General features: G+C 38.7%; 1 protein-coding gene across 2 annotated transcripts; it reads right to left on the bottom strand.

The window, feature by feature from the left end:
* Positions 1 to 2186: 2186 nt before the first annotated feature.
* LOC135467792 (atypical kinase COQ8B, mitochondrial-like) lies at positions 2187 to 25454 on the bottom strand. 2 transcript variants are annotated; one of them, XM_064745639.1, is made up of 14 exons: positions 25395 to 25454; positions 24005 to 24221; positions 19531 to 20115; positions 18939 to 19005; positions 16972 to 17043; positions 15545 to 15670; positions 12548 to 12633; positions 11970 to 12110; positions 11465 to 11546; positions 11032 to 11125; positions 10196 to 10337; positions 7514 to 7621; positions 5845 to 5997; positions 2187 to 5192 (listed from the first exon to the last, which is right to left on the bottom strand). In XM_064745639.1, the coding sequence occupies exons 2-14, from the start codon at positions 24194 to 24196 to the stop codon at positions 4902 to 4904; spliced, it is 2139 nt and encodes a 712-aa protein (XP_064601709.1). In that variant the 5' UTR covers positions 24197 to 24221; positions 25395 to 25454; the 3' UTR covers positions 2187 to 4901. The 2 variants fall into 2 exon arrangements, with proteins under 2 accessions (XP_064601709.1, XP_064601710.1); XM_064745640.1 differs by lacking the exon at positions 25395 to 25454 and adding an exon at positions 25319 to 25366.
* Positions 25455 to 26296: the final 842 nt, after the last annotated feature.

Here is a 26296-nt window from a genome sequence, read left to right on the forward strand (position 1 = left end):
ACCATTCATTACATCTCCGCTTCCAGCAGTGTTCCGTATATTCCCTGTTCAGAACCATTCATTACATCTCCGCTTCCAGCAGTGTTCCGTATATTCCCTGTTCAGAACTGTTCATTACATCTCCGCTTCCAGCAGTGTTCCGTATATTCCCATTTCAGAACTGTTCATTACATCTCCGCTTCCAGCAGTGTTCCGTATATTCCCTGTTCAGAACCATTCATTACATCTCCGCTTCCAGCAGTGTTTATCAGATGTGGGATATAATTGAGCGGTGTAAGGTGGATCTGGTTCACCCAACGGAATGGCATTTTAATCAACAGTGATCGATGTCAGAGGGCACCAGAAAACAACATGTACATGCATCCGTAGCTGTTGTTGTCAAAAGATAATGTATAGAGAGAGAAGATCAACCACATTTCAAGTTAGTCAATGGAAAGTTAACCAAGATATTAGAACGATTTATTATGCGTGGTTCTCTGTTTATGCAGATCTATTTTACGGCGCATGGACTCAGGTAGGATGCCTCCCAGTCATTCTTGACACTTACTATCAGCCCAAGAAGGAATTCACCTCCAGAACGTAAGTTAGATTTTCCCAAAGAGTCTGAAAGACACGTTGATCTGAGACTTTGAAAAAAGCTAGCTTTCTTCACCTCATGAATGCTTCTTGAACGCTGAGAGCGACAATCAATATCATCTTGGCAAAACCATAGGCTTTAAGCCCGTTGAAATGTCACTTAGCTGTACAGAAAAGTATATCAGTTGAATACTCTAATAGGAAGATGCGATGATGTGCAGTATATCGTCAACTTAAAACTGCCAAACCCTTAACGGCTATAGGTCAATAAAACATGCCAGATTTTCTATACTTACTCTTTCAGTTTCTTTGACGTCACGCTGGGTATCAGTAATCCCAACATACTCGTCCCTCCAACCCAGTGTCAATAAGCCGCGAGACTTAACACGCTCAAGTACCGACCACGCCCCTAGCCCGTCAAGACAACCAGCGCAGACGAATTTGGTCCATAGCGTCAAAGAATCAGGAGGTCAACAGAATTTCATATAGTTCACTGCTCTATGTTGGTAGAAATAATGTGTAAATTTAAATAAAGCCTAAGAAGACTGCGCCACATGGATGCTTTAACTAGATCGTAGTTAAGGTTTGAGCTCTTGCTGACGTGTGTTTTAACAGGATCATTCATGTACTGACTTTTGCAATTCATTTGCAAGCTGTGTTGTCTCTAAGCCATCAACGCCATTTTCATTTACTGTCTCGTATCTTTGTATTGAACCATGGCGATTTAGTACTAATGGGATCCAAGGTTCCACGCTTTACGTCCACAGATTCATCAGTTAACTATAGCAGTGCACCCATCAACCATGCAAACTAATGTCTTGTGAGTCAAATAGTATAGAGTATGTCGTAAACTATAAATCAATCAAACGTATCAATCAGGCGCTAGATCTATAGGCAATACATATTATATCATGGTGTCACTGAAGAAAACACGCGCTCCACCTGAAGTGATTAGTGGGGAAACATTTCCTATACATTTCTCCGCTCAGAACATCTCTTGCATCTTTTGCGAAGATTAAAATCGTTGAAGAACCCATACATTCGACGCTCAACTTTATTAATCATTCTTTATATTAAATGGTGTAGTCATCAAAGAAATAGTTGGTATTTCAGAAACAAAAGTAGATTCGTATTAGCTGCGACTAACCGCCAGAAGTCATTGCCGCGCGTGTTGAACTCACGTCCTGTGTTCACTGAACGACAAATGTTAATCAAATATGACCCTCCCAAAGATTAACAGATAGAGCGATTGACAGATCTTTTATAGCAACTAAAAACCACACTGTAGGGCCAAAGGTCTAACCAAATCGTATGGAATGAATGAATGGATGTATGCAGGTTTTGCGTCGTACTTAACAATTTTTCAGTCATATAACGGCGAGGGGTCATGAGGCGTGTGTGCTGATACCGCGCCTTCTTGTGGCAGGGCGAGTCTGCCGCAACTGAAGTATTACGCCGAAGACACCAGACATGACACCACGCCTAGACACCTCACCCAGTATACTGAAAACGGGTGAACCAGTCCCATTTCCTTGCCCAAATCTCGGTGCTGAGCGCCAAGAAGGCAGTAACAAGTACCATTTTTTAAGTCTTTGGTATGGCCCGAACGGGTTTGATCACGGGTCTCCCGACTTCGAGGCGGACGCTGTAACCATTCGGCCATCGAAACAGTCCAAAATTGCATGAAATTTGGTTGATAATTTTGGAAGATTCAAGTGTCATGATTACAGACTGAGAGACGTAGGCCTACAGAAATATGCAAGTCTGAAAACATACCTCCTTCCGATGCAAAAATAAAGAAGTCAAATTCCAGGTGGTAACTCATTTTGTTTAATCTGAAGAGCAGTGTCTTAAGGCTAGAGCACTCACTTGAGACGTCATGTACATCCAGTAATAGTAGTCCCTTGAACTGAGGTTAAATGGCGTATCTGGCAAACCTGAGATCTGTAAATGGTAACTTCACCGATAAAAGCTGGTGCAATTATTACAAATGCTATACACCGTTTTCAGGTTTTGGACGCTCACTGCGTAATATTGGTGACCCTGAAAACTACTGACCTAGACATATATAAACACACTGCTTCCTCTATATCCACCAGGTCATGATACAGGACCTTTGGACAAAAGACAAAAAATTTCCCCTATATCAAAGTTGCACATTCTGTTAACTTTACAAAGGTGAACCAAAGCCTGTTCAGAAGGCTTGATTATATCCCCCTGGAAATATGCAAGTTTCAAGACAAAAAGTAATAGTTTAAGGCATTTATTTGTCTCCGAAAATTCAATTTTTGGACCAAATTTTAGGTCATTTAGCATGCCTCAAAATGATATACAATACTGACCTGGCTATTAACAATTTATTTTCTTGTGTCAATCGAACAATACACTTTCATACCTTTACACAGCTATCCACACAAAATATATATCACTTATTGTGATTATTATTATTATTATTATTATATATCAATTTCTATTTAGTTTTACCATGCCATTCAAAATAAATTGTTCCCCAAACAATATTGTATACATAGTAACATGTGAAGCGTAATCCCTGTGTTATGGTAAAGTCACAAACAATTTGTGTCTCCTTACCTGAAGGACAAGAAACATATAAGTCACACTCTCAAAACTGACAATTTACAACCAAATAATTCCAATCGAATGCTATAGAAATGCCTGTGTAAAATTTGTTATGGAAATTGCGATACCTTACAAACAGAACAGATTGTATCTACAGGTAAAAGGTGAATACTGTCCTTTACACTTTCAATAATCCACTCTTTATCCACTCATCATACATTTGTACTATACCCCTGGGCAAAGGCCACACAAATGATTCACTGATTTGTCATTTTAATCAATGTATTTATTTACTAGACTGCTGTTCAAAACCAACACCTGGTGACTGGTTACTGGTGGACATTTTGACGTACAGACTTGCACACCGTACTAGTAGAAAACAAGTAGCTATAACAAAAGTCTGTCAGACTCAAACAGTTCCATGGACAATGAGGGCAGAATTTCCTGTCCCAGAATTGAACTCGTACATGGTGAGCCAAAGGTTGAGTGTCACACTTTAATGCTGTTCTCAAGACGACGGATAAAACTGTTCCCTTGCCTCCCATGCATTGACTAATTCTAATTAACACAACATTCTGTTCTTGTTATCTCTACAGCAGGCACCACACAGATGATTTTTAACACGATTAAAGCTTAAAAAATGGTATAATAATTATCAGCTATGAATAGGTTTTCAAGGTTTGCACAAATAACATAACCTTGGTTATTTCAGAAGAGGGTTGGGAACAGAGCTGAACATCCAAGGCCATTTTGAGATGACGTGCATGGTAAGTCCAAAAATCTACTCTTCATCTGGAATTCTTATGTGTTCAAGGGAAATTAGAAATATGATGTCATGATACTTGTGCACCACACTGATATGGCTAAAACACAAAACATCTGGGGGGCGTCCGTGGTTCAGTTGGTTAACCCGCTATAGCGCTGCGTAATGACCCAGGAGTCTCTCATCAATGCGGTCGCTGTGAGTTCAAGTCCAGCTATCCAGTCATACTCTGCCCTTAACCCGTGGACGGTTGTGGGTTTCCCTGGTTTCAAGCCACCATAATGCTGGCTGCCGTTGTATAAGTGAAATATTCTTGAGTACGGCATAAAACACCAATCCAAAAAATAAATAAATCAAAACATCTGCATTCTTAGCTTATAGCCTGACTGGATAAAATAAATAGCATGGAAACACTTTCAGTTTTCTCAATTTACAAGATTTCATCCACTTTAAACTGGGATATATAAGCCATCACAAAAACAAGAAGTTATGCTTTTTAAACTTCATGTGTATCCTTTACCAATGCATACATACACTGGGCCTAATGTTGTCTTTTCATGAAGAAGTACATGTAGAAGGCCAGCCAAGCAGATCCCTATTGAAGCAAAAAACACAGCAGATTCAAGGCCTTTAATCCATGTAGAATTGTTCTTTAACCTTAACCTCACACGAGCTATAGAAAGTGCAGTTCACAGTAACTACTGGCTAGCCAAGGAACACTGTGAACAGGAAATCGGCCTCCACTCTGAACTGCAACATGTGTTCCAAGACTGACAGATTATCTCTGTGCACAAAATCTACTTCAGCTGAAAATTCATTTTAACATCTTCTGCATAAAGGCCAAGTATACAATTTCCCCTGACAGCATACATTACTGGTACATGGATGTAGCAACTTCACATTACAGTTCCTATCTATATTTCCTTTCATCATCAAATATATTGTAACTGTTCAAAGTCTTTTGCTATACAAATTAACTCTGTTATAACTCTGTTTCGACATCCCCAAACTTGTAATTGTTCCACACGTCCGCAAATAAGGAATGACAGTCAATGCATGCCTGGAGTTTAGAGCAGAGCAGAAAGGCTCCAGACATCTTCCTGTGTAGGGAGTAGCTCTCATCAGGAGGGGCGGATAACCGATGCTTCAACATCACCGGGATCAGGTTCTGTATACGAGCTGTCGTCGTCTGTCGGCCAAAATCAAACTGACCGACGTGTCCGAACGCCTCACCAAGAATCATGACAGCATCCACATGTGCATCCTCCATCACCTGGTTATCAACATACACCCAATTGTGGGTCATATTCCATTGATTTCAGTGCTAGCTAAATGGACAGTTTGTTGCAGATAAATGAATTTTCTGTTCATTGTTGCAATGCATTTTAAACATTAATCCCAATTACACAGACTTTCATTTCTAATTACCTTTGCAATAACATGTTTAAAAAAAAATAGACTGACAGGTTCAGAATGTATTATCTGCTCACTGGCGCTGTGTTATCCCTTTGTGAAAGACGGAGTCAGTATGTACAAATAGAGGGGAGGTTACTCTCACAATATGCATATCTAAAATACATGCTAGAGTAACATCCCTTGTATCAAGGGATCATTATATGACGCATATACATGTTTTAAATCATGGATAATTTAAATTTTTTTTAAACTGACAGAACAGGCAGTGTCAAAGCAAACAACCTAAAGAAAATAATAAACTCTTATTTACAAAATTAAAACAAATTTACAGGTAAAATGTCAGTTATCTTGGCACAGAACTTCATATCACAAACAGGCTCAAAATACTGTTTCCATTCAATGTTATTTCCTCATTGAAACAAGGTAAACAGGCCGCACTGTATAAATACATTTATTTATGAGCAAAATAGACCATTCCAGGGGTTGTAATTAGGACATACTGTAGTTACCTTGGCCTCATATCCTGTGAGAAAGCCTAGATCCTGAGAGCCCTTCAACACCCCTTCACGATCATTCTTTCTGGCACAGTCAATCACTTGGATGTACCGATCGACAAAACTCTTACTGAACTCACGGCTTGCCCCAAAGTCTAACAGACACAGCTGGAAAACATAGAACACAATAAGTGGATTAGAGGAAAAGAATTGCCCTGAAGTACAATGTACAATGATTTTCTCCATTACAAGTATGTGCTGTCTTTAAATAAGCAACAGTGGAGCTGGAAGTTATACATCAGCCATTCAAAAATTTCAAAGTTATAATATTGACAGCACCATCAGTTTTTTTCATCAAGTTACCTCTGATTCTTCCATAATCTTACCTGGTCAGTATCATAGTTATAACATCCCTTATATCGGCCATTCCAAAAGTTCTAAGTTATACATCAGCCATTCAAAAAGTTCAAAGTTATAATACTGACAGCACCATCAGTTTTTTTCATCAAGCTACCTCTGATTCTTCCATAATCTTACCTGGTCAGTATCATAGTTATAACATCCCTTACATCGGCCATTCAAAAAGTTCAAAGTTATAATACTGACAGCACCATCAGTTTTTTTCATCAAGCTACCTCTGATTCTTCCATAATCTTACCTGGTCAGTATCATAGTTATAACATCCCTTACATCGACCATTCAAAAAGTTCAAAGTTATAATACTGACAGCACCATCAGTTTTTTTCATCAAGCTATCTGTGAATCTTCCATAATCTTACCTGGTCTGTGTCATAGTTGTAACATCCCTTACATCGGCCATTCAAAAAGTTCAAAGTTATAATACTGACAGCACCATCAGTTTTTTTCATCAAGCTATCTGTGAATCTTCCATAATCTTACCTGGTCTGTGTCATAGTTGTAACATCCCTTACATCGGCCATTCAAAAAGTTCAAAGTTATAATACTGACAGCACCATCAGTTTTTTTCATCAAGCTATCTGTGAATCTTCCATAATCTTAGCTGGTCAGTATCATAGATGTAACATCCCTTACATCGGCCATTCAAAAAGTTCAAAGTTATAATACTGACAGCACCATCAGTTTTTTTCATCAAGCTATCTGTGAATCTTCCATAATCTTACCAGGTCAGTATCATAGTTATAACATCCCTTACATCGGCCATTCCAAAAGTTCTAAGTTATACATCAGCCATTCAAAAAGTTCAAAGTTATAATACTGACAGCACCATCAGTTTTTTCATCAAGCTACCTCTGATTCTTCCATAATCTTACCTGGTCAGTATCATAGTTGTAACATCCCTTACATCGGCCATTCAAAAAGTTCAAAGTTATAATATTGACAGCACCATCAGTTTTTTTCATCAAGCTATCTGTGAATCTTCCATAATCTTAGCTGGTCAGTATCATAGATGTAACATCCCTTACATCGGCCATTCAAAAAGTTCAAAGTTATAATACTGACAGCACCATCAGTTTTTTTCATCAAGCTATCTGTGAATCTTCCATAATCTTACCTGGTCAGTATCATAGTTGTAACATCCCTTACATCGGCCATTCAAAAAGTTCAAAGTTATACATCAGCCATTCAAAAAGTTCAAAGTTATAATATTGACAGACCATCAGTTTTTTTCATCAAGCTATCTGTGAATCTTCCATAATCTTACCTGGTCTGTGTCATAGTTGTAAAAGAAGTTTGACCAGTTTGGGTCAGTTTGCATGAAGCGAAACTCAAACAGCTCCCTCAGGCACAACCGTAAAATGTGCGTACCAATCTGGCCAAAGGAAAATAAAAACTTCATTTTCACTTAGAAATGGCACAGGTCAGGAGAAGAAGAAAACAAACCCATAACCAACCTCACAACCCCCAAAAAATAGAAACACTGTACAACAAAATCACCCACCTAGTTCCACATTTTTTTTTTTAAGCTAGCAGCATGCTTTCTTCTGAAACGTCTGTTAAAATTTTATCAAATCACACCAATTATGTATTCTTTCACTCATTCATGTTTTGTAAAATAGCAGTCTGGCTAACACCACAGGTATAACTGCGTGATATTCAGAGGTCACCAAGGGCCTGTTGGACATGCTGACAAAAGCTTAAAGTTCAAATAAGAGCCAACACTAATATCTGCTGTGACATGATCCTGTTGTCACAGCACTAAGTCTCTATAGATACATCAAAAACAAGAGATGTCCACATAAATGCACCTTTAAGGCAACAGAGGGTTTTGAACTCTTAACTCTCAGCTAGATATCAAGGGTGGCTTGGACAAATTGATCATACGCTAAGCTGATTGTAACTACCATGGTAACACAAGTCTAACATATATGTTGCCATGGTAGTTATGATCAGCTTAGTTTAACGATCGCTTCATGCAAGAGGCCACAGACGCATAAGTCACTGGGTTAACAAGGCCAGTCATAATGGGGCTCATTTTAATCGGTGGTAAATTTATTTACTTATTTATTTTGTGTTTACGCCATACTCGAACACATCACTGATAAATCCTTGAAAGAGTCCAGAATATCAAATGGCATATGCTAGCGAGTGATCAATGATAAAATCAAGAAAATTACCAAAAATTTTTGCAGATATATTATATAAAATACATAGTGAACACAAAGGGTGTAATGATGTCAATGTCATTCCAAAGGCAGGGAAAATTTGTCCACAAAATTATTTTCATTTATTTTTTAGAATGTCAAATTTGCTTTGACATTTATGTAAGAAACATTAAATCTAGGAAAAAAATACAGTAGCCTTTTAGATCACATCCCATTTGTGACGTCACATCAATTTCTTATGAAGACTTTCCTTTATTTGTCTACCTAACATTTTGAAGACAATTATTTTGAGGGAAGCCACCTTTGATGACCTACCTTAGGATTCTGCTACTAAGTCTAAATGGGTTTTAGGTGCTCAAAATAAAAACCTTTGTGGTCTCAAAAACCCACTAAAAAAAATTCCCCCCCCCCCCCCTGGAATTTCTAGGTAATAAAAAATGTTCTAGGTAATAAAAAATGTAAAACAAAAAAAAATTAAAGTATTTCTGGACATAGTTGTCTATTGCCTACATTGCGTTTGTCTTTATGTCCACTTTATTCATTGGTGAATCCCCAAATATACCAGCAATTTTGGTGTCAACCACCAGTTAAATATGTGAATTATGTTGAGATCAGCATATATATATATGTAGGTACTGAAATTCTTCAGCCTTTCACATGTCTACCAAGTGTTTATTCAAGCTTATTCTAACGGCATTTATCTTTGTTGATAAAATTATAAAAAAACATATGCCAAACAAAGTCAAAATCAAAAGTTGGTACATGTAAGTAATCATGGGTAGAACTATATGAGAATGAAATGGCAACATACACAGGTGGCACAAAATAAGAAAAGGGACAATTGTTAGGAAATTCAACATTCTACGAAAATTTTTTTGCATCAGCTGAGAAACTCAAGTCTTTTACTTTTTTACTTTTGGAGTTTACTTTTCAAGAAACACTCCATTCTGGACTCCCAAGAATCTTTTGACTTCAGCATTTTATTAAACTTGAATACTTAAGGAAGTCTTGTGGACATGATCATGAAAATTTGTTTATACATCGAGAATGAAGCGACCATGAAAGAAGTCTGAAGAGTAGCAGTGGTACAATGTAGTCAGATTTAATGCCAACTCTATGTGGCTTGATGCTTATTGGTGTTCAGTAGAGAGGCTATCATATAAAAGGTTCATACGTTAACACAATATGTAAAATGCCCGCAAGACTTGTTTTCGAGACTAGCTAATATAATGTTGGAGTAACTTTGACAAGGTACCAAAGAGCTCCCCTGCAGGACACACATGAATGCAAAACTTCAACTCAATACATGAAGTACTAAAACATTTACCCAACATGGATTGTAACACACAAGCTCAGCTGGTTCTGCTACACCGCAAAGTTCATAGTTCATAGATGTCATTTGCGAAAATTTCCATTGGTACAAAATAGGTATGAAACAGAGGAATAACTGTTAAGGAAATATAAATTACAGCTCAAAAATGAAAATCTGTTACAAGCTGTTTTCACCGTAACTTCATTTCCTTAAACCCATAGTCTGTAGAGTATAGAGTGCCTTGTTATGTATGCATTAATAAGCTTAGTAAATAACTTTCAAGTCAAAATAAAGAATCATCTGAGGCCTGGATTCCAGGAATTATCTAGGGCCTAGATTCCAGGAATTATCTAGGGCCTAGATTCCAGGAATTATCTAGGGCCTAGATTCCAGGAATTATCTAGGGCCTAGATTCCAGGAATATGACATGAAGTAGGGAAGATGTGTGCTACCCCTCTGCACTACTCACAAAGTCTTTGGTAGCCTGATCAGCATCGTCCAGTTTGTCCAATGGGATGCCATTGACAAACTCTGTGGTCAAAACCTGACCTGTGCTCAACTCTGATATCACCTCAGGGACGTAGAATGCAGGGTCGTCCTTCAATAGCTCTCTATAAACACACAAAATTTTCTTCACTAGCAAGCATAGAGCAGTAGTACAAAATTAGATGTACTTAAATGTAATGTAATCCTCCAACCTTTATGCACGTTTGCTACATGTAGGCATTTACTCAAGTATATTCTGAAGGCATTTTTCTGTGTTGAATGATAAAAATTATAACTTTTGTGCAGTTTTGAAATTGGCTAATCCAACCAATGTAGTTTTGTCCCCAAAATCAACTTAAAATTTTTTTAAAAATTAAGAGTTTCTCTTTCATACGTGAAAAGGTTGAGGAATTAGGGTAGCAGTGCTCTATACTCATTAACTGACAATCAGTTACTTACTATATGCTACATGTAACTTACAGTCACTAATTACAATAAGATTGACTGTTTGATTGTTGTAATTGAATTGAATTTTTCAGTCAGTATGATGCATGGAGGATAAACCACATGCCTTTGGCAAGTTACTGGTGGACTTTCCCATAAGTGGCATATAAACCTGAACGCCATATTTTGTGGAAGAGAGCTGGCCTTCACCCAACGCTAAGACTGTGGGAACAGCCCTACGATCGCAGCTGATCGCTTACCCTCACCCCTAGGAACACTAAGTGTTGGGGAATAAAGAGCTAAAGTTACAGTCAGACTGAAATATTCTCGCTACAAATTCATACAGGTTCAGCAAAAAGATGATAAAATACCAACCTAAATCTTCTGCCGCACTCAGCTTCCCGAATGTAGTCTACTTCCCAGGCCAGCTCTACCCGTGCCACTTCCATCACATTCTCCACATACATACCTGATTTATAAAGAAACAAACAAAATGACAGCTGTCTAATCTCATGTTGGCAGATGTAAATATCTTAAAATTTTTTCATTACCTGTGAAAGCTAAAAAAGCTATCTTTGATTCTTCAGCATTTATCCCTAATTCTGACAGTAGATAAAATGTGGAGAATTTATTTACTTAATAGTTTCTGACTCTTTTGTAATGCTATACAAATTTTTCATTGATACTTTTGCAGACAATTTTATTGGTGCAGGAGCATAAAGCCACTGCCAAATTCATCCACATACTGCCTATAGCAGTCTTTGGCTACGATGTTGAGGATAAGTTGAAGCTGTGGTGTATCACTCACCTTTAGGTAGTATATCCCAGACTTTGAGAATCCCCATCAGGTTGTTGATGTCACTGTCAATACTCGAGGCCACCCCCGGGTACTGCAAAGACATATAACATAACACTTGCAGACAAAATAATCATTATATAAAACGTCTAATGTAACAAGTCTGAAATTTAGCTACGCAATTCTCAGCCAGTACTATACACAGCAATTTTGCCCACAAAGCCATCCCATCTGACTTCCCATTCCAAGCAATCAGAATTTTGAGTATATGTATGCATATAACTGAATATTAAAATGTGTCATGCAAAGTTTTTAGGAACATGACTTATAGTATTTAGGTCATGGACAAAGACTTCACGACGTTAACATTATATGCTTCATTTTCTGATTGCAACTCTGTATATATTTTATGCTACATGCAATAGCACTGAGAGCGATGAATGACACTAAAATATTAGATAAATGTTTATTTGTTTTGTCACTAATTTATGGAAATCAAATGGTCTCAAAGTCTGACCTGTATCTTCATGGCCACTTCTCGTCCATCAGGTAGGGTCGCACGATGGACCTGACCAATTGATGCCGCAGCAAATGGTTTGTCATCAAATGTCACCAGTTTGCTTCTCCAATCAGGCCCTAGCTCTCTTGTCAGCACTTTCTGTAACGAGACAGACAATTGGTTACACAATGTACATGTAGTGGTATATTCATCAACAGCTAATGAAGCAGCACATGTGTATAGACAACAAACAACCTATTACACATCACAGTTGCAAGGTCAAAGCTGAAGTGGATAACTGGTGTTCTTGTGTTCCTTACATAATCTCAAGATTTATTAAATCTGGTTATTTATTCCTAGTTTCTGACCACAAGTCATCAATTCATCACTTGACCATAAGCAGAAGTTTGCCTTCCCAGAATAAAGTACCTCAAAATCTGAATCAAAACCCTTGAAGACACCCCTTTTCTAACAGATCCTCCATTAATAAGGGATCTGTTGTCAAATGAATGATTGCCAAAACTAAATCTGTTCATTCTGTACATTCCAGCTAAGTCCAGACGAATACACAATGGCAAGCTCGCCTGAACTCTTACCTCCATCTGATTGGCTGGCATGAAATCAGCACTCTGACGAACACGCTCAAGTATCTTTTGTAACTCAGGATTGATAAAGGAGTTATCTGAAAGAACAAGAGAAGGGAATATGAGTAAAGCTTCTCTATACTATAAAACAAACGGAGCATTTCCCAAAACTGAGGGTGGCCAACCCATCTTTTCAAATAGGTCAATAAGGAACATACGCATGTCAAACAGCCTAATCCAGAAGATCACTTGAAAGTGGGACTTGCATTCCTACATGTCCATCTACCTTACCTTCTCAATAATTACAGAAACTCGCTAACTGAGACACTCTGGAAGTAAGGCGGTAGATCATGCAAATCTCCCGCAAAGTGCTCACAACAGGTGATACTGACATGCCAGCTAGCCCCGCTGGAGTATACGGCTTTATAGGCCAGACAGCTTGTACACGGCAACTCACAATGTCATTTTTCCATATACACACTTGTTTAAAAAAAAATAAAAGACAAAAATATTGATACCATAACATCCACACAGTGAAAAAATCTCTCTGCCATTTCTCTACCCAAAGCTCTCACCATGCCATTTTTGGCAGCTGTGTTTTACAAACTATGCTATCCTATATTTAAAGTCGATGGTTGTGGAGCATTATTTAAAGGGGAACATTCAATTCAATACCGCATTAGGTATTATGTCCACACGATTGTCATGAATCTACCGATCGTTTGTCCTCCTTCTCACTTGTGCTTGGGGCTCATATAAGAATGGAACATGGATGATTGGCATTTGATCACTGAATTAACAATGCTGCCTGACAAATGTGGATAATACACATGAACCAGGTGTGTCCGACTTGCAGGTAGATTTCCCTTTTATTACTGACCACGTATCTACTTTAACGGGAACATAACATAAATCTGACAGCTGAGTCTCAATAAGGGGAGGGGGAGGGGGCTACACCCTTTTTCTATTAATTTAAAAAAGGTAGTTTGTAACATATTACCACAGTATTTCAAGGAAAAGTTAGAAGTGCATGCACATTCATGTATATATGTCATTAAATTAGCTAAATCGGGCTTTATACTTGTATTACGTACCAGACGACCTTGAGAGAATATGGATCTCTGAGTATATACGTGTTGCTGTGAAAGGCATCGCTAATTGGACAGAAAGTGTATAAACAATGTTCGCTCAGAACACAAAGTTCAAGTGCTTAGATCCAACTGAAAAGATGAAAGGCCTGATTTCCAAGTTCCCGGACGACAATACAAACCATGTAGATTTCATCTGGCTCCTGCAGGTCTGGGACATGGGAGGCCCTGGAAAGTCATTTCCAGATGCCAGATCATACATGTATGTTCTGTGTCCAAATAAATGTCTAAAGTGAAGACAAGAATTGCCAAATTCCCATGTGTATTTATCTACCAGTCACTCTAAAGGTATGCTCAAAAAAAGTTACAAATAATGCAGAGTATGTCAAGGTCTCACTAAATTCATTACCATATAACTCAACATCCTTCTCTTGGAAACCTAACTCAGTTCATTGCGACTTCAATTTACTGAAGTATCTTGACAAACTCTTCACATAGACGTTAGTGAGACAAAATATGCAAAGTGCATATTGATTATAAAAATCAAGACTGCATGGAGAAGAATCACAACAGGTACAGTCTTTAGATATTATAAACAGATAAGAAACTCACAACAAAAAAGCTTGATTAAAATATTATGGAAATTCACAGCTTGTATGTATCCAACACTAGCACATGCTTTATCTGGATGGAAAGCTGAAGTTTCAACCAGTCTATTAAAAGTATGAGAGGGGTGGCGACTACTCAGTGAAAGAATCTTAAAGTACTGTTTATCTTAGATTGGTCAATCACCCCTATGGTGGATGGAACTGTCCTCAAGTGCCTGGCTCGCAGTATGAGTTGAGTCCACCAAGTAAAATCACTAGAGGTTACCAACGCTCAGACACTAACTTTGTTATTATTGGATTTCTGTCCAAAATTTCTTCTTATTGCATTTGACGTTTGCAGAGTATGTTAGTTTTTTTTGCAGTAAATAGAAAAAACATACACCCCATGTGGAATTCTAGTGCTGTTTATGAGACTACATGTATGTACTTTTGACCGTCACCCCCAACTTTCAGCCAGGTTATACACTGTTTTGGGAACTGGCCTTGCTATGATTGACCTGTAACGTCCGTTTTGGTTGACGGTCACGATGCATAGATGTAAGGATCATGCAGCTAACCCACACCACACGTTGTTATGATAGAAATGGCCTCAAAAGTGAAAGAACTGTAATGGAAAACTTAGAAGGTGGTTATTCGCTAGCCGTTTCACATACTCATGGAAGAGACTGATTGTTGATCGTGTCAAATGCAGGATCTGTGGGCCTACGACAATATGGGCCAAAACAGAGATGGATCTATTTCATCTTTCAAAGTACCTGTAATCACACTGTTTGCTGAGACGGTGCCCGAAATTACAAACAAGCTTAAACCATCTACATAGGCTTGGTAGTTTTTTCTCTATCCCTGCCTCTTACAACCGTTCAACGAAAAATGTGAATCTTGTGAAATGTGAATTTTGTGAAAAAACCAGCAGTGCGTTTCTCAACCCCTACCAATGTAGTCGCTATGAGTCCAGCTTATGCTGGCTTCTTCTCCAGCCGTATGTGGGAAGGTCCTCCAGCAACCTGCAGATGGTCATGGGTTTACCCCGGTTTCCTCCCACCATAATGCTGGCCGCCGTCGTACAAGTGAAATATTCTTGAGTACGGCGTAAAACACCAATCAAATAAATAAAGAAATAAATAAATAAAATCACTACATGAGCCCCTTTTCTTGTATCATGAATATTCTTATGTGCATGTATAAGTCTTTGCCTTCTTTTCTTTAACAAGTTCTTCCTACTTCACTTTCTTCCAAATGATAGTTTGGAGTTCAACCCTAAGCCCTGGTACAGTCACACTGCTGAATCACACTACTGATATGGAAAGACTTACCCTGTATACTCAGCATCTGGCCTAACTTTAAGGCAGCCCCTCTCACTCGACATAGTGTGTTCACGATCCTCTCAGCATTGGCTTCTGTCAGAAACGGGCTCTTATCCATTACTGCTGTACCCAAATCTGTAATTATAAAACAAGCATGAAATAATTGCTTCAGCTCAAGATAGTTTGTCTGTTTGGATTTTGGCGTTAATTTGGTTATATCACTAAATGCCCAGAGCTCAACATGTTCTGGCATAGGGAGTGATGACCTCAATAAAAATTGTGGCCATTCAATATGATTTTGCTCTACTGCATACTCAAGAATATTTCACTTATACACTGGCGACCAGTATTATGGTGACAAGAAACTGGAGAAACCTGCAACAATCTGCACACCTTCCCACTAATGATTTAAGGGTGTGAAATGTATTAGATATCATCGTAAACAACATAAAAGTGAATACAATTCAACAATCATTTACCTGTGTGAAATGATGAATCTTTGCATGTTACAAAATCATGCTGAGATGACCTTGGCTCAATTTGAGCTAATCGTTTTCATTTTGAACTCTCAAAGACAAGTGAATGACCATACATTTTGACCCATGCGTATCTCCTGGTATCTGACTGGTCCCTATACCAATGCATATATAATGCTGCATCACTGAAATGCTATGTCAAACACAACAGACATGATGCCCTTTGCAGTCACATTACGCTAACCAAGGGCTGACAATTATCTGACTTGTTCCTGTATGTGCAGTTCCATGGGAGACAGCATAACGGGAGACAGCGCAAAGGGAGACAGCGCAACGGGAGACAGCGCAACGGGAGGCAGCATAAAGATAGACAATTTGACAGTTTTAATGACAATGACCTTGGGATTGTACCAAGACATTTGATGTTTGATGAATTCCGACAAGTTTGATGATTTACTATATAAACATTCCACTGACAGATATATCTACATGTAGCTGTTTTTAGTGGCTTGTTTAGTTTTCTTAACTAGTGTCAGATGCATTCAGACAATTCACAATACTTACTAAATTCAGGCGTTGATACCTAACCATTTAAAATATGTTCCATATAAACAAGTCTCAAAACAGAGCTCTACTCTAAAGTTTTTGCAGGTTTCAGATATAAGAATTTTTTTTGTTGTATGTTTCTCTCTCAATGTTAGTTATTAATTTATTTGATTGTAGTTTCAAGCTATACAGAACTCAATACTGACCTTATACGACGACAGTCAGCATTGTGGTGAGAGGAAACCAAGCACTAGGCCACTGAAGTCCCCTCCATATTTCTTTGAATTACCTACATTTTTCATTATCCAAAATAAGAAAAAAAACTTTCCCTATGCTCACCTAAACTACTTTTTGTAATAGTGCTGGGGGAAAGTGTCACATTATTGTGCAGGGTGAGAGCATACATGGACTTACTTTCAGGTTTAAGCCCTAAAGTTCTCCTTGTCACCTCTGCCACAGCCCCAATGCCCAGCCCAGCAGCAAGCCCTGAAACAGTGAACAGTACCCTTTCCTGGAAATGTCACACTAAACAGTGAACTGCACAATCTACTGGAAAAGTCACACTAAAAAGTGAAGACTACCATCCACTGAAAAAGTCATAGTAATAAGTGAACTGCAAAATCTACTGGAAAACGTCACATAAAAAAGTGCACAGCAAAATCTACTGGAAAAGTCAAATTAAAAGTGAACTGCAAAATCTACTGGAAAAATCACATTAAAAAGTGAACAGCACAATCTTCTGGAAAAGTCACATTAAAAAGTGAAGACTACCATCCACTGGAAAAGTCACAGTAATAAGTGAACAGCACAATCTATTGGAAAACGTCACATAAAAAAGTACACAGCAAAATATACTGGAAAAATCACATTAAAATGTGAACAGCACAATCTACTGGAAAAGTTACTTTAAAAAGTGAAGACTACCATCCACTGGAAAAGTCACAGTAATAAGTGGACAGCACAATCTACTGGAAAACGTCACATAAAAAAGTGAACAGCACAATCTACTGGAAAAGTCACATTATAAAGTGAAGACTACCATCCACTGGAAAAGTCACAGTAATAAGTGCACAGCAAAATCTACTGGAAAAATCACATTAAAAAGTGAACAGTACAATCTACTGAAAACGTCACATTAAACACTGAAAGCTAACTTTTACTGAAAACATCACACTAAACAGTGAATGCTACCATATACTGAAAACGTCACATTAAACGGTGAACGCTACCATCTACTAGAAAAGTCACACAAAACACTGAATGCTACCATCTACTGGACAAGTCACACAAAACACTGAATGCTACCATCTACTGGACAAGTCACACTAACCAGTGAACGCAATCATCTACTGTCGTCCATTGTAGTCACACTAAACAGTGAACGCTATCATCTACTGTCATCTATTCCAGTCACACTAAGCAGTGAACGCTATCACCTACTGGACAATTTCACAAAACAGTGAACGCTATCATCTACTGTCGTCTATTGTAGTCACACTAAGCAGTGAACGCTATCATCTATTGAACAAGTGACACTAAACAGTGAACGCTATCATCTACTGTCTATTGTGGTCACACTAAGCAGTGAACGCTATCATCTATTGGACAAGTGACACTAAACAGTGAACACTATCATCTACTGTCGTCTATTGTAGTCACACTAAGCAGTGAACGCTATCATCTATTGGACAAGTGACACTAAACAGTGAACGCTATCATCTACTGTCATCTATTGTAGTCACACTAAGCAGTGAACGCTATCATCTATTGGACAAGTGACACTAAACAGTGAACGCTATCATCTACTGTCGTCTATTGTAGTCACACTAAGCAGTGAACGCTATCATCTATTGGACAAGTGACACTAAACAGTGAACACTATCATCTACTGTGGTCTACTGTAGTCACACTAAGCAGTGAAAGCTATCATCTATTGGACAAGTGACACTAAACAGTGAATGCAATCATCTACTGTCGTCTATTGTAGTCACACTAAGCAGTGAACGCTATCATCTATTGGACAAGTGACACTAAACAGTGAACACTATCATCTTCTGTCATCTATTCCAGTCACACTAAGCAGTGAACGCTATCACCTACTGGACAATTTCACAAAACAGTGAACGCTATCATCTTCTGTCGTCTATTGTAGTCACACTAAGCAGTGAAAGCTATCATCTATTGGACAAGTGACACTAGACAGTGAACGCTATCATCTACTGTCGTCTACTGTAGTCATACTAAATAGTGAAACACAACACAATGAACACAAAAAGAAATTTTTCAATGGTTTTACATTAAACACAAATTTTCATCCAAACACAGCTGCAACTGTTGTGCCAATTATACATGAAGATAATGGAGTAGAACCCCAGACAAACCTCCAAAGCTCATCATACGGCCAATCCTGGAGCCAGGGACGCGGCGTTCTCGTGATCGTTCACTCAGCTGAAACACACACAGAGTTCAAAACCGATCAAAAACACCTGTCCTTGTTCTTCCTATTTTTTGTTGGATAGGGTATTCTTTCCAGTCGTATCTGACAGGTGAATGTTAATCTCAGACCATGGACATTCACCGTAGTCAGCCCAAGTTTTTACACTACACCTTAGTTTACATCTTAGAACAATTGGCGTAAGTAAACAGTTGTCCCCAGCCTGCTAGCTTCTTTGTGTAGGAAAATTATAAGACCATGAGTAAAACCTGTATGTGATCTTTTTACATTATATAACAGATGACACAATTTGAAACTCCACAGTGTACGCGTAAGCAAGTGACCAGGGCACAATATCACAAAAATTTGTGCATAGACCTTTCTTGAAAGTTTTCGTGTTAATCTTGTTACATTTATAAAACATCTTAACCCAGACAATATCACTTTCAGAAAAAGAAGTTACAAGAAAACTGATTTCTGGGTCCCATGGAAGGGACCCTTGATCCAGCAAACAATAATATTTTATGCTTGCATCATACCTTCTGATCAATTTTGGGTTTAGGGGTCATTGCCCTTAGAGGTTGTTTGAAGGTCACAGAAGGGTCAATCTTCTGTGAAGCCGAGGTACTTGGAGAAGCTGTGGATGTTTGTTGCTGATAAAGACGCTGATGATGTTGTTGTGTAGGAGGTGGTTGCTGCTGCTGTTGTTGTTGCTCTCTAGCTGCTTTTTCCTCTTTCTGTAGATCATCAGCTGTGACACCTGTATTGGTAGGGTCGTAGTGGAAGCTTTTGGTGGTAGGGGAGGCAGCCTGAGCCACATTTTTTATCGTGGACTGAGCTGTACTGCTGACCATGTTAACTACACCCCTCAGTCCCATGGCTTTGTTCTTATCTCCACTGGTGTAGTCCGGCGTTTCCCATCGCACTTTCACTTGACTCTGACTTGCCCGTAAAATAACATCCTCACTCAACCCATCATCCCCTAAATCAAATTCTGACAAATCTCGCTCATGACTATTGCTGCCTTGTCCAAATCTCCCACACAACACTGATGAAGATCGCAGATTCTGGACAACAGCGCCAGCCTGTGTCCCCATGAAACTGATCTTGTCCCCAAGTCCATTCTGAAAAAGTCCGACAAATGTGTGAATACATGTATTTATAATAATCACTGTGTTTGACCCATTCTACAAGCTCTACTGACCTTAGAAAGGTATCTTGAGGTTTGTTTTCAAAGTAGAATGATATCCCACTGCAAATATTTTAGCTCCAGAAGTGATCTTCAATGACTACCACTACCTATATTTGCCTCCAAAGCACTTTTTCTGGGCAAATCTTCGGGTAATACAAGTCAAGAGGCTTAGACGTGTTTTATTTATTTTATTTGGCTTTACAGTCATATTCAAAAGTAATTCATACGACTTTGTTTGAGTTTATGGGCAGAAGTAATTGGACTGCATGCCTCGTCATTTAAAATACTGAAATCCCCCAGGAGAGGCATTTGCTCTCCTACAAACTTTGTTAGTTATTTATTTACTTGACTGTTGTTTTACGTTGTACTCAAGACAAATTAACTTTATGGTTGGAGGAAATGGATGACCATCCGCAGGTTGCTTGAACCTTTTGTTAATTGGACTGGTTATCTATTACACTTTACACTTTTTGCTGGGATAAAGAGAGCAAACACATTAAAATGTCTTGCACTGTCTTTTAATCAGAACAAAGAACACAAAAAAGCTTTCCAGCTTTTGTCAAGCCTTGGCCCAACACTGATGAGATCAAGATTTATGGGAGACTATCATGAGTCACATGACTAGCATAACACTCTTAAGACATTAACACTGAACTGATTAGATATGCTGATGACAAGTTCTTACTTCAAGTTCCATGCATCAATATCATCACCATCTGATATCAAGTCATATATATTTGAATCCGAGAGAGACACACTCAGTAAGCCTTCACTACACTCCATGTCAGAGTTAGAAGAGATAGAGTCCTTACCATCAGAATTACTGGGCTTAGCCGCATTCCCCACACCAACAGTTTCTGATGCATGCAACATGCTTTTTTTGCGTATTGTTCATAAATGAATCAAGAGCAGCTTCTATTATTTGTTCCCTCTCCTGTAGAGACCAGCTAAGGTGATTTACTATTGTTAATAGGAGAATCTCCATAGTTTTGTGTGACATAGACAACCTGTTGTGACTGAATCTCCTCTCTACAGAATTATTACTCAGGCTTCAGTAGATGAGTAGATTCACAATTAATGTTTGAACAATGTTTTCTCTAATGCTGTAAAATTCTGACCAACATTTCCTTTGGCTTAAACTTCGTCTTGTAACTTTCCAATCTGCTTAACGTATTTCCACTCTTTTTTCAGACTGCCTTCCTGGTATGACCTGGCCTGAAGAGTTGTCCAGAAATGATCTGCCACAGTTTTAATAGATTTTAGTTTGTCAACTGTTTCCTCAGTATGCCAGTTTGTAGGATCAAGCCAATGGCAGTTTTTGAATAGGTCACTGTCACAAGACAGGAATCTATGCCCAATGCACTCAATCATTTTACTGATTTCAATTTCAAATTTTCAATAGGGGTGCCAAATTCACCAGTATGTGTCATTCCAGTATACCTAACAGTCACATGTTCTCTGCCGTTTGTCTTGCGCCTTTGATGGCCAGCTTTTTGTCATTGATATGACAGCACATTTTCACTACTAAGCGTGAAACCACTGTTTTCTGCACAGAGACTTCTTTCACCTAACAAGTCACGCAGTTCCCTCCATGTTTGATTCACCTAGGTACCTATTTCAAACACTAACAATTCTCCGTTTTCAAAAGCAAGTAAGTCTCCACAAGCTGCTGATAAAGACAGCACTGGGATAAAAATGTGTAATTTTTCAATTTTTCCAGATACCTTAACACCTTTGGTTCCTGTTTAGCCTGTGAGGCTAGGGTGTTCTCTATACTTTGTAGAAGAATAGGCCAGTTGTGTAGAAGTGTGTTATCCCTCACCCAGTGTGGTTCAAGAACCTGGTTCCGTTCACTGCAATTGAATGTAACTGAATGACTGGGGACTCTGGGTGATTCAATAGTGAATCCTCTCTCGCCAATTCGAGCATATGTGAAACACAATGTGTGGTTAGCAACCACAGCTGGTCTCGTTTCAGCTGGGTGAGAACACCATTGTATACATGTAAGCCTGTGTTAACAGATTCTCTGTCAGCTGTAGACGACACTGGACAATTCTGATATGTCTCTTCAGGGATTTGTATTTTACTTTTGTTTCGAAACACATCATCTAAGGATTCCTTCAGATTATCTGCTGTTGCATTTCTACATTGGCCTTAGGGTCTATGTTTTCCAGTGCTACAGCATGAAATACTGTGCCACCCTCTCCAACCACTCTTACAGGAACAAGTTCCTTCTTAGAGCTGGTTTTCCGCACTTGCAATCCATCTCACAGAGTACCAGAAAGGTTTGACTCTCATACTAGTTTGACAAGCTTGTCTCTGACTGCTGCAGATATCTCTTGAATCATTTCATTGCCTTTTTTGGCTACTGTCTGCACCTGAAATTAAGTGATGCAATTTATTTTATTTTAATGTGATCATAAATTTGAGTGAAAGATTCTTGTTTATGTATTACAATTTGCTTTTTGAATGTCAACTGTTTTGAAGGTGGCTAACCACTGGCTGTAAGTACATGTATGTAAGCTGTCCTCATCAGCTTCCTGTCAATAACAGAACATATCAACTTGGCTTGTGTTTTTTATTGCATGAAACATCAAATGGAATTTAATTTATTTCTATTTCTCAACACAACATACACTGTTCATAAATGAATCATCATAAACCTGTGATTGGTATAGACGTCACAATTAAACTGAAGTTATGACAAAAATTACTATTAAACTATACATAGTTAAAATCAGGAACTGTAGTCAGCCATGCCAGTTATAGTTTACCACAGCCATTCAATACAGTATACTCAGTCTATTCATTTACTGAATATTCAGAGACATTTAAGAAGGTTTAAATTTAAATGAATTTTATCTTTAGGCCTAGAATGAAGAAACTGCCCTAAAAATGACAACTGACAGTTATTATCCTGTAACCATTTCTTGCCGCATTTGGAAGAGATGAGTGGATTCTTGGCTGTGTGCCTCTGCCGTTGTTGTTGCTGGTAGTGTTATTGTTGGACGTGTTTGTTTCCCCAGATCCTAGCAGCTTTTCAAACTACAAACCCGTTGCGTGACCTTTGGATTCAAAGTGACGTATACAACAATCCATTTGCTCATGAAATTAGTTCCAGAGACATACTTTTGGAAATCTTTTACAGCCTGTCCTTGTAGGGTCGAGATTATTTTATGTGCATGTCTCTCGCACAAGTCCTACACCATAAATATGGTGTAAGACTTGTAATCCAGTAATCTTTGGAAAGTTTATGGCCATAAGTAATTGGACTGAGCCCAGAGAGAACTTTGGAAAGTAAAAAGCTGGTAAATCCCTGAACTTTAAGAGCAGGAGATGAAACAGTGAACTTGTAAGACTCCTTCTCCCCTTTCATTATACTGATACGGGTCAAACAGTTGTTGCACTATCCCCTTAATGCCCAGCACTAAGCGAGGAAGTTACAGCATCCTCTGTTAAAGTCTTACGTGTGACCCAACCCACGACTGACACTTGACCTATCAGTTGACGCTCCCAAAGTGGACACTCGACCAACTGAGCTATCAGGGCCAGGCTACTGAGTCAGAGTATTTACAAATACATTGCAATGATTCAATATGGTGTCATTACACCACAATTTTACATATTTATTATAATATACATGTATTTTGTACAATGACTGCCTCTGTATGGTATCACACTATCACAGTATTTACCTTTTCGCCTCCACTGGTTTACTACAGCATTACCGCATGTACCTCATGCAAGTCATACATGTATTATTACCTTCTGACACGTACTGTTTCATTTTATGTGTTACTACATCAGAATATTACATGTACCTTTGAAATGGACTGTTTCACAATGGCATCACTGACTACTTCCTCGACCTTTGCCCCCAAATCTTGTAGTCCCGATTTCAAAGAGGAATTAGTCCATGCCTGTTGATACTCCTTCCCCTGGTGTTTAGCTAGGGCCTTGGCAATGTATTCTAAGCCACGAATAAACGCTAGCATATCACTCGAGCGGGACATGCTGAATCTGCGTGGCCTGAATCACCTAAAATAATTAAAATCAAAATTAATGTCAACATGCAAATGAAGATTCTCACTACAAAGGAGTGTATCCTAAGTCTTCAACAATTTCAACCACCTCCACGATCAGAATTGTGAAACATGCATTTTGTCATCAAAATGGCCGAATCAACATCTGAGTGAGCACGTACACAAAAACCACATCTTCACAGCCTTACATATGTAAAGTTTGCAGTCAAACGTACTTCTTAACTTTTACTGTGATTACTTATTTTCAAGGCCACATCTTCCCCGAGATTCTTTGATAATGTGATCTGCTGCATTGCCAGCCTCAACATAATTCACAAGGGCATAATTTCTAAATGGAATGCGCTCTAATGCTTTTGGACATCCTTGGTTAAAAGGGGCCTCTGTGGTCGAGGTCGTTAGTGGGCCAGTGCTGAGCACTGACCCAGGAGCCTCTCTGTCTCACCAATGCGATCGCCGTGATTTCAAGTCCAGCTCATGCTGGCTTCCTCTTCGGTTGTACATTTGTAACTTTGCCAGCAACCTGCGGACAGTTGTGGGTTCCCTGGACTTGTATCTTCTCACCATATTGTTGGCTGCTGTCATGAAAGTCAAATACTCTTCAATATAACGTAAACAAAACAATTAAATAATAAATAAATCCTTGCATCAACTGACCAAACCTAACGTCAGAGCAATCTCAGGCTAACTCTCTCATTAAACAATTTCACCAAGCCAGTCCACTGTAATTATGTAAGTCCCATTTTCAAAAGAACTGTCGGCCGACAACTCACAAACTCTACCGCACGGCCATGGAAACACTCCACAATGCAATAACGGCAAAAACATAAATATATAAATAAATAAATAAGTATATTCAAAATTTTCTGATGTGAATATGAATAAACGGAACTTGGAATAAACGCATGTTCGAAGCCGGCAAATTTCTGGGACCAGTCAAATCACTGCAGTGTCGGGAAAACAACTTGACTAGAATCGAACGTATGTCTTGATCGTTGACGAGAAGCCGATCATGTCACTCAATGTCAAAGGCTTCATTGAAACGTTTGATGGCGAATTCTTTCACCATTTAGTTCATTAGAAGGAAGACCTTACCACTAGAACTTCGAAAGACTAGACCGAAACCCCAATAGCGAGTGATCCCAACAGCAACACTTTGAAAGTCACTTACATCATTCTGTTTACGTCCTATTTTCGTTACACAAGACGAAATGCTCCGCATGGGTTTCACTTTGCGGAGCTACATGGTCATTCGCAGACATAGTTTCGTATATTATTAAAATCGAACTTATTATACAAAATGAATATATTTTTACACAACACTTAGTAGTATTTAAATCTTTGTTTATGTATAATTTGTTTATCTCAAGAAAAACTAATGAGCCAATGATCTGTTGGATTTATTTCACTAGTGCTTACTGAAATAGACATTGTCAAAGGGAGGTCACTCTCAATGTCAAAACCCAGTTATACCGCCATACACCCCTCAAGTTAGACCTACAAGCAAGCCCTACATAAGGGCCTACAACGAAAGAACACAAAACTTGTTCTGCCCATTTAATGCATTCATAATTCTCAATGGACATTTAAAGTATTAAATTATATCGAAAGTATGTATTAATTTCCCTTAAAAAGCCTAACTGCGGATGGTCGTGGGTTTCCCCCGGGCTCTGCCCGGTTTCCTCCCACCATAATGCTGGCCGCCGTCGTATCAGTGAAATATTCTTGAGTACGGCGTAAAACATTAATCAAATAAATAAATAAATAAATAGCCTAATGTGATGTGTGTCATCAAACCCATTCGACGTCTCTAATTTATTTAGGCCTATTTATTTGATTGGTGTTCTACGCTGTACCGGTACTCAAGAATATTTCATGTATACGACGTCCGTCAGTATTGTGGTGGGAGGAAACCGGGCAGAGTCCGGGGAAACCAACGACCACCCGCATTGAGATGGACTTGAACTCACAGCGACCGCATTGACGAGAGGCTCCTGGGTCATTTCTCCACGTTATCGTGCTAATCCCCTCGGCCACGGAGAGGGTTAGCCAACGTCTTAGGGTGAGTGAGTG

Source organism: Liolophura sinensis, chromosome 6, assembly GCF_032854445.1.
Source record: "Liolophura sinensis isolate JHLJ2023 chromosome 6, CUHK_Ljap_v2, whole genome shotgun sequence".
Taxonomy (NCBI): domain Eukaryota; kingdom Metazoa; phylum Mollusca; class Polyplacophora; order Chitonida; family Chitonidae; genus Liolophura; species Liolophura sinensis.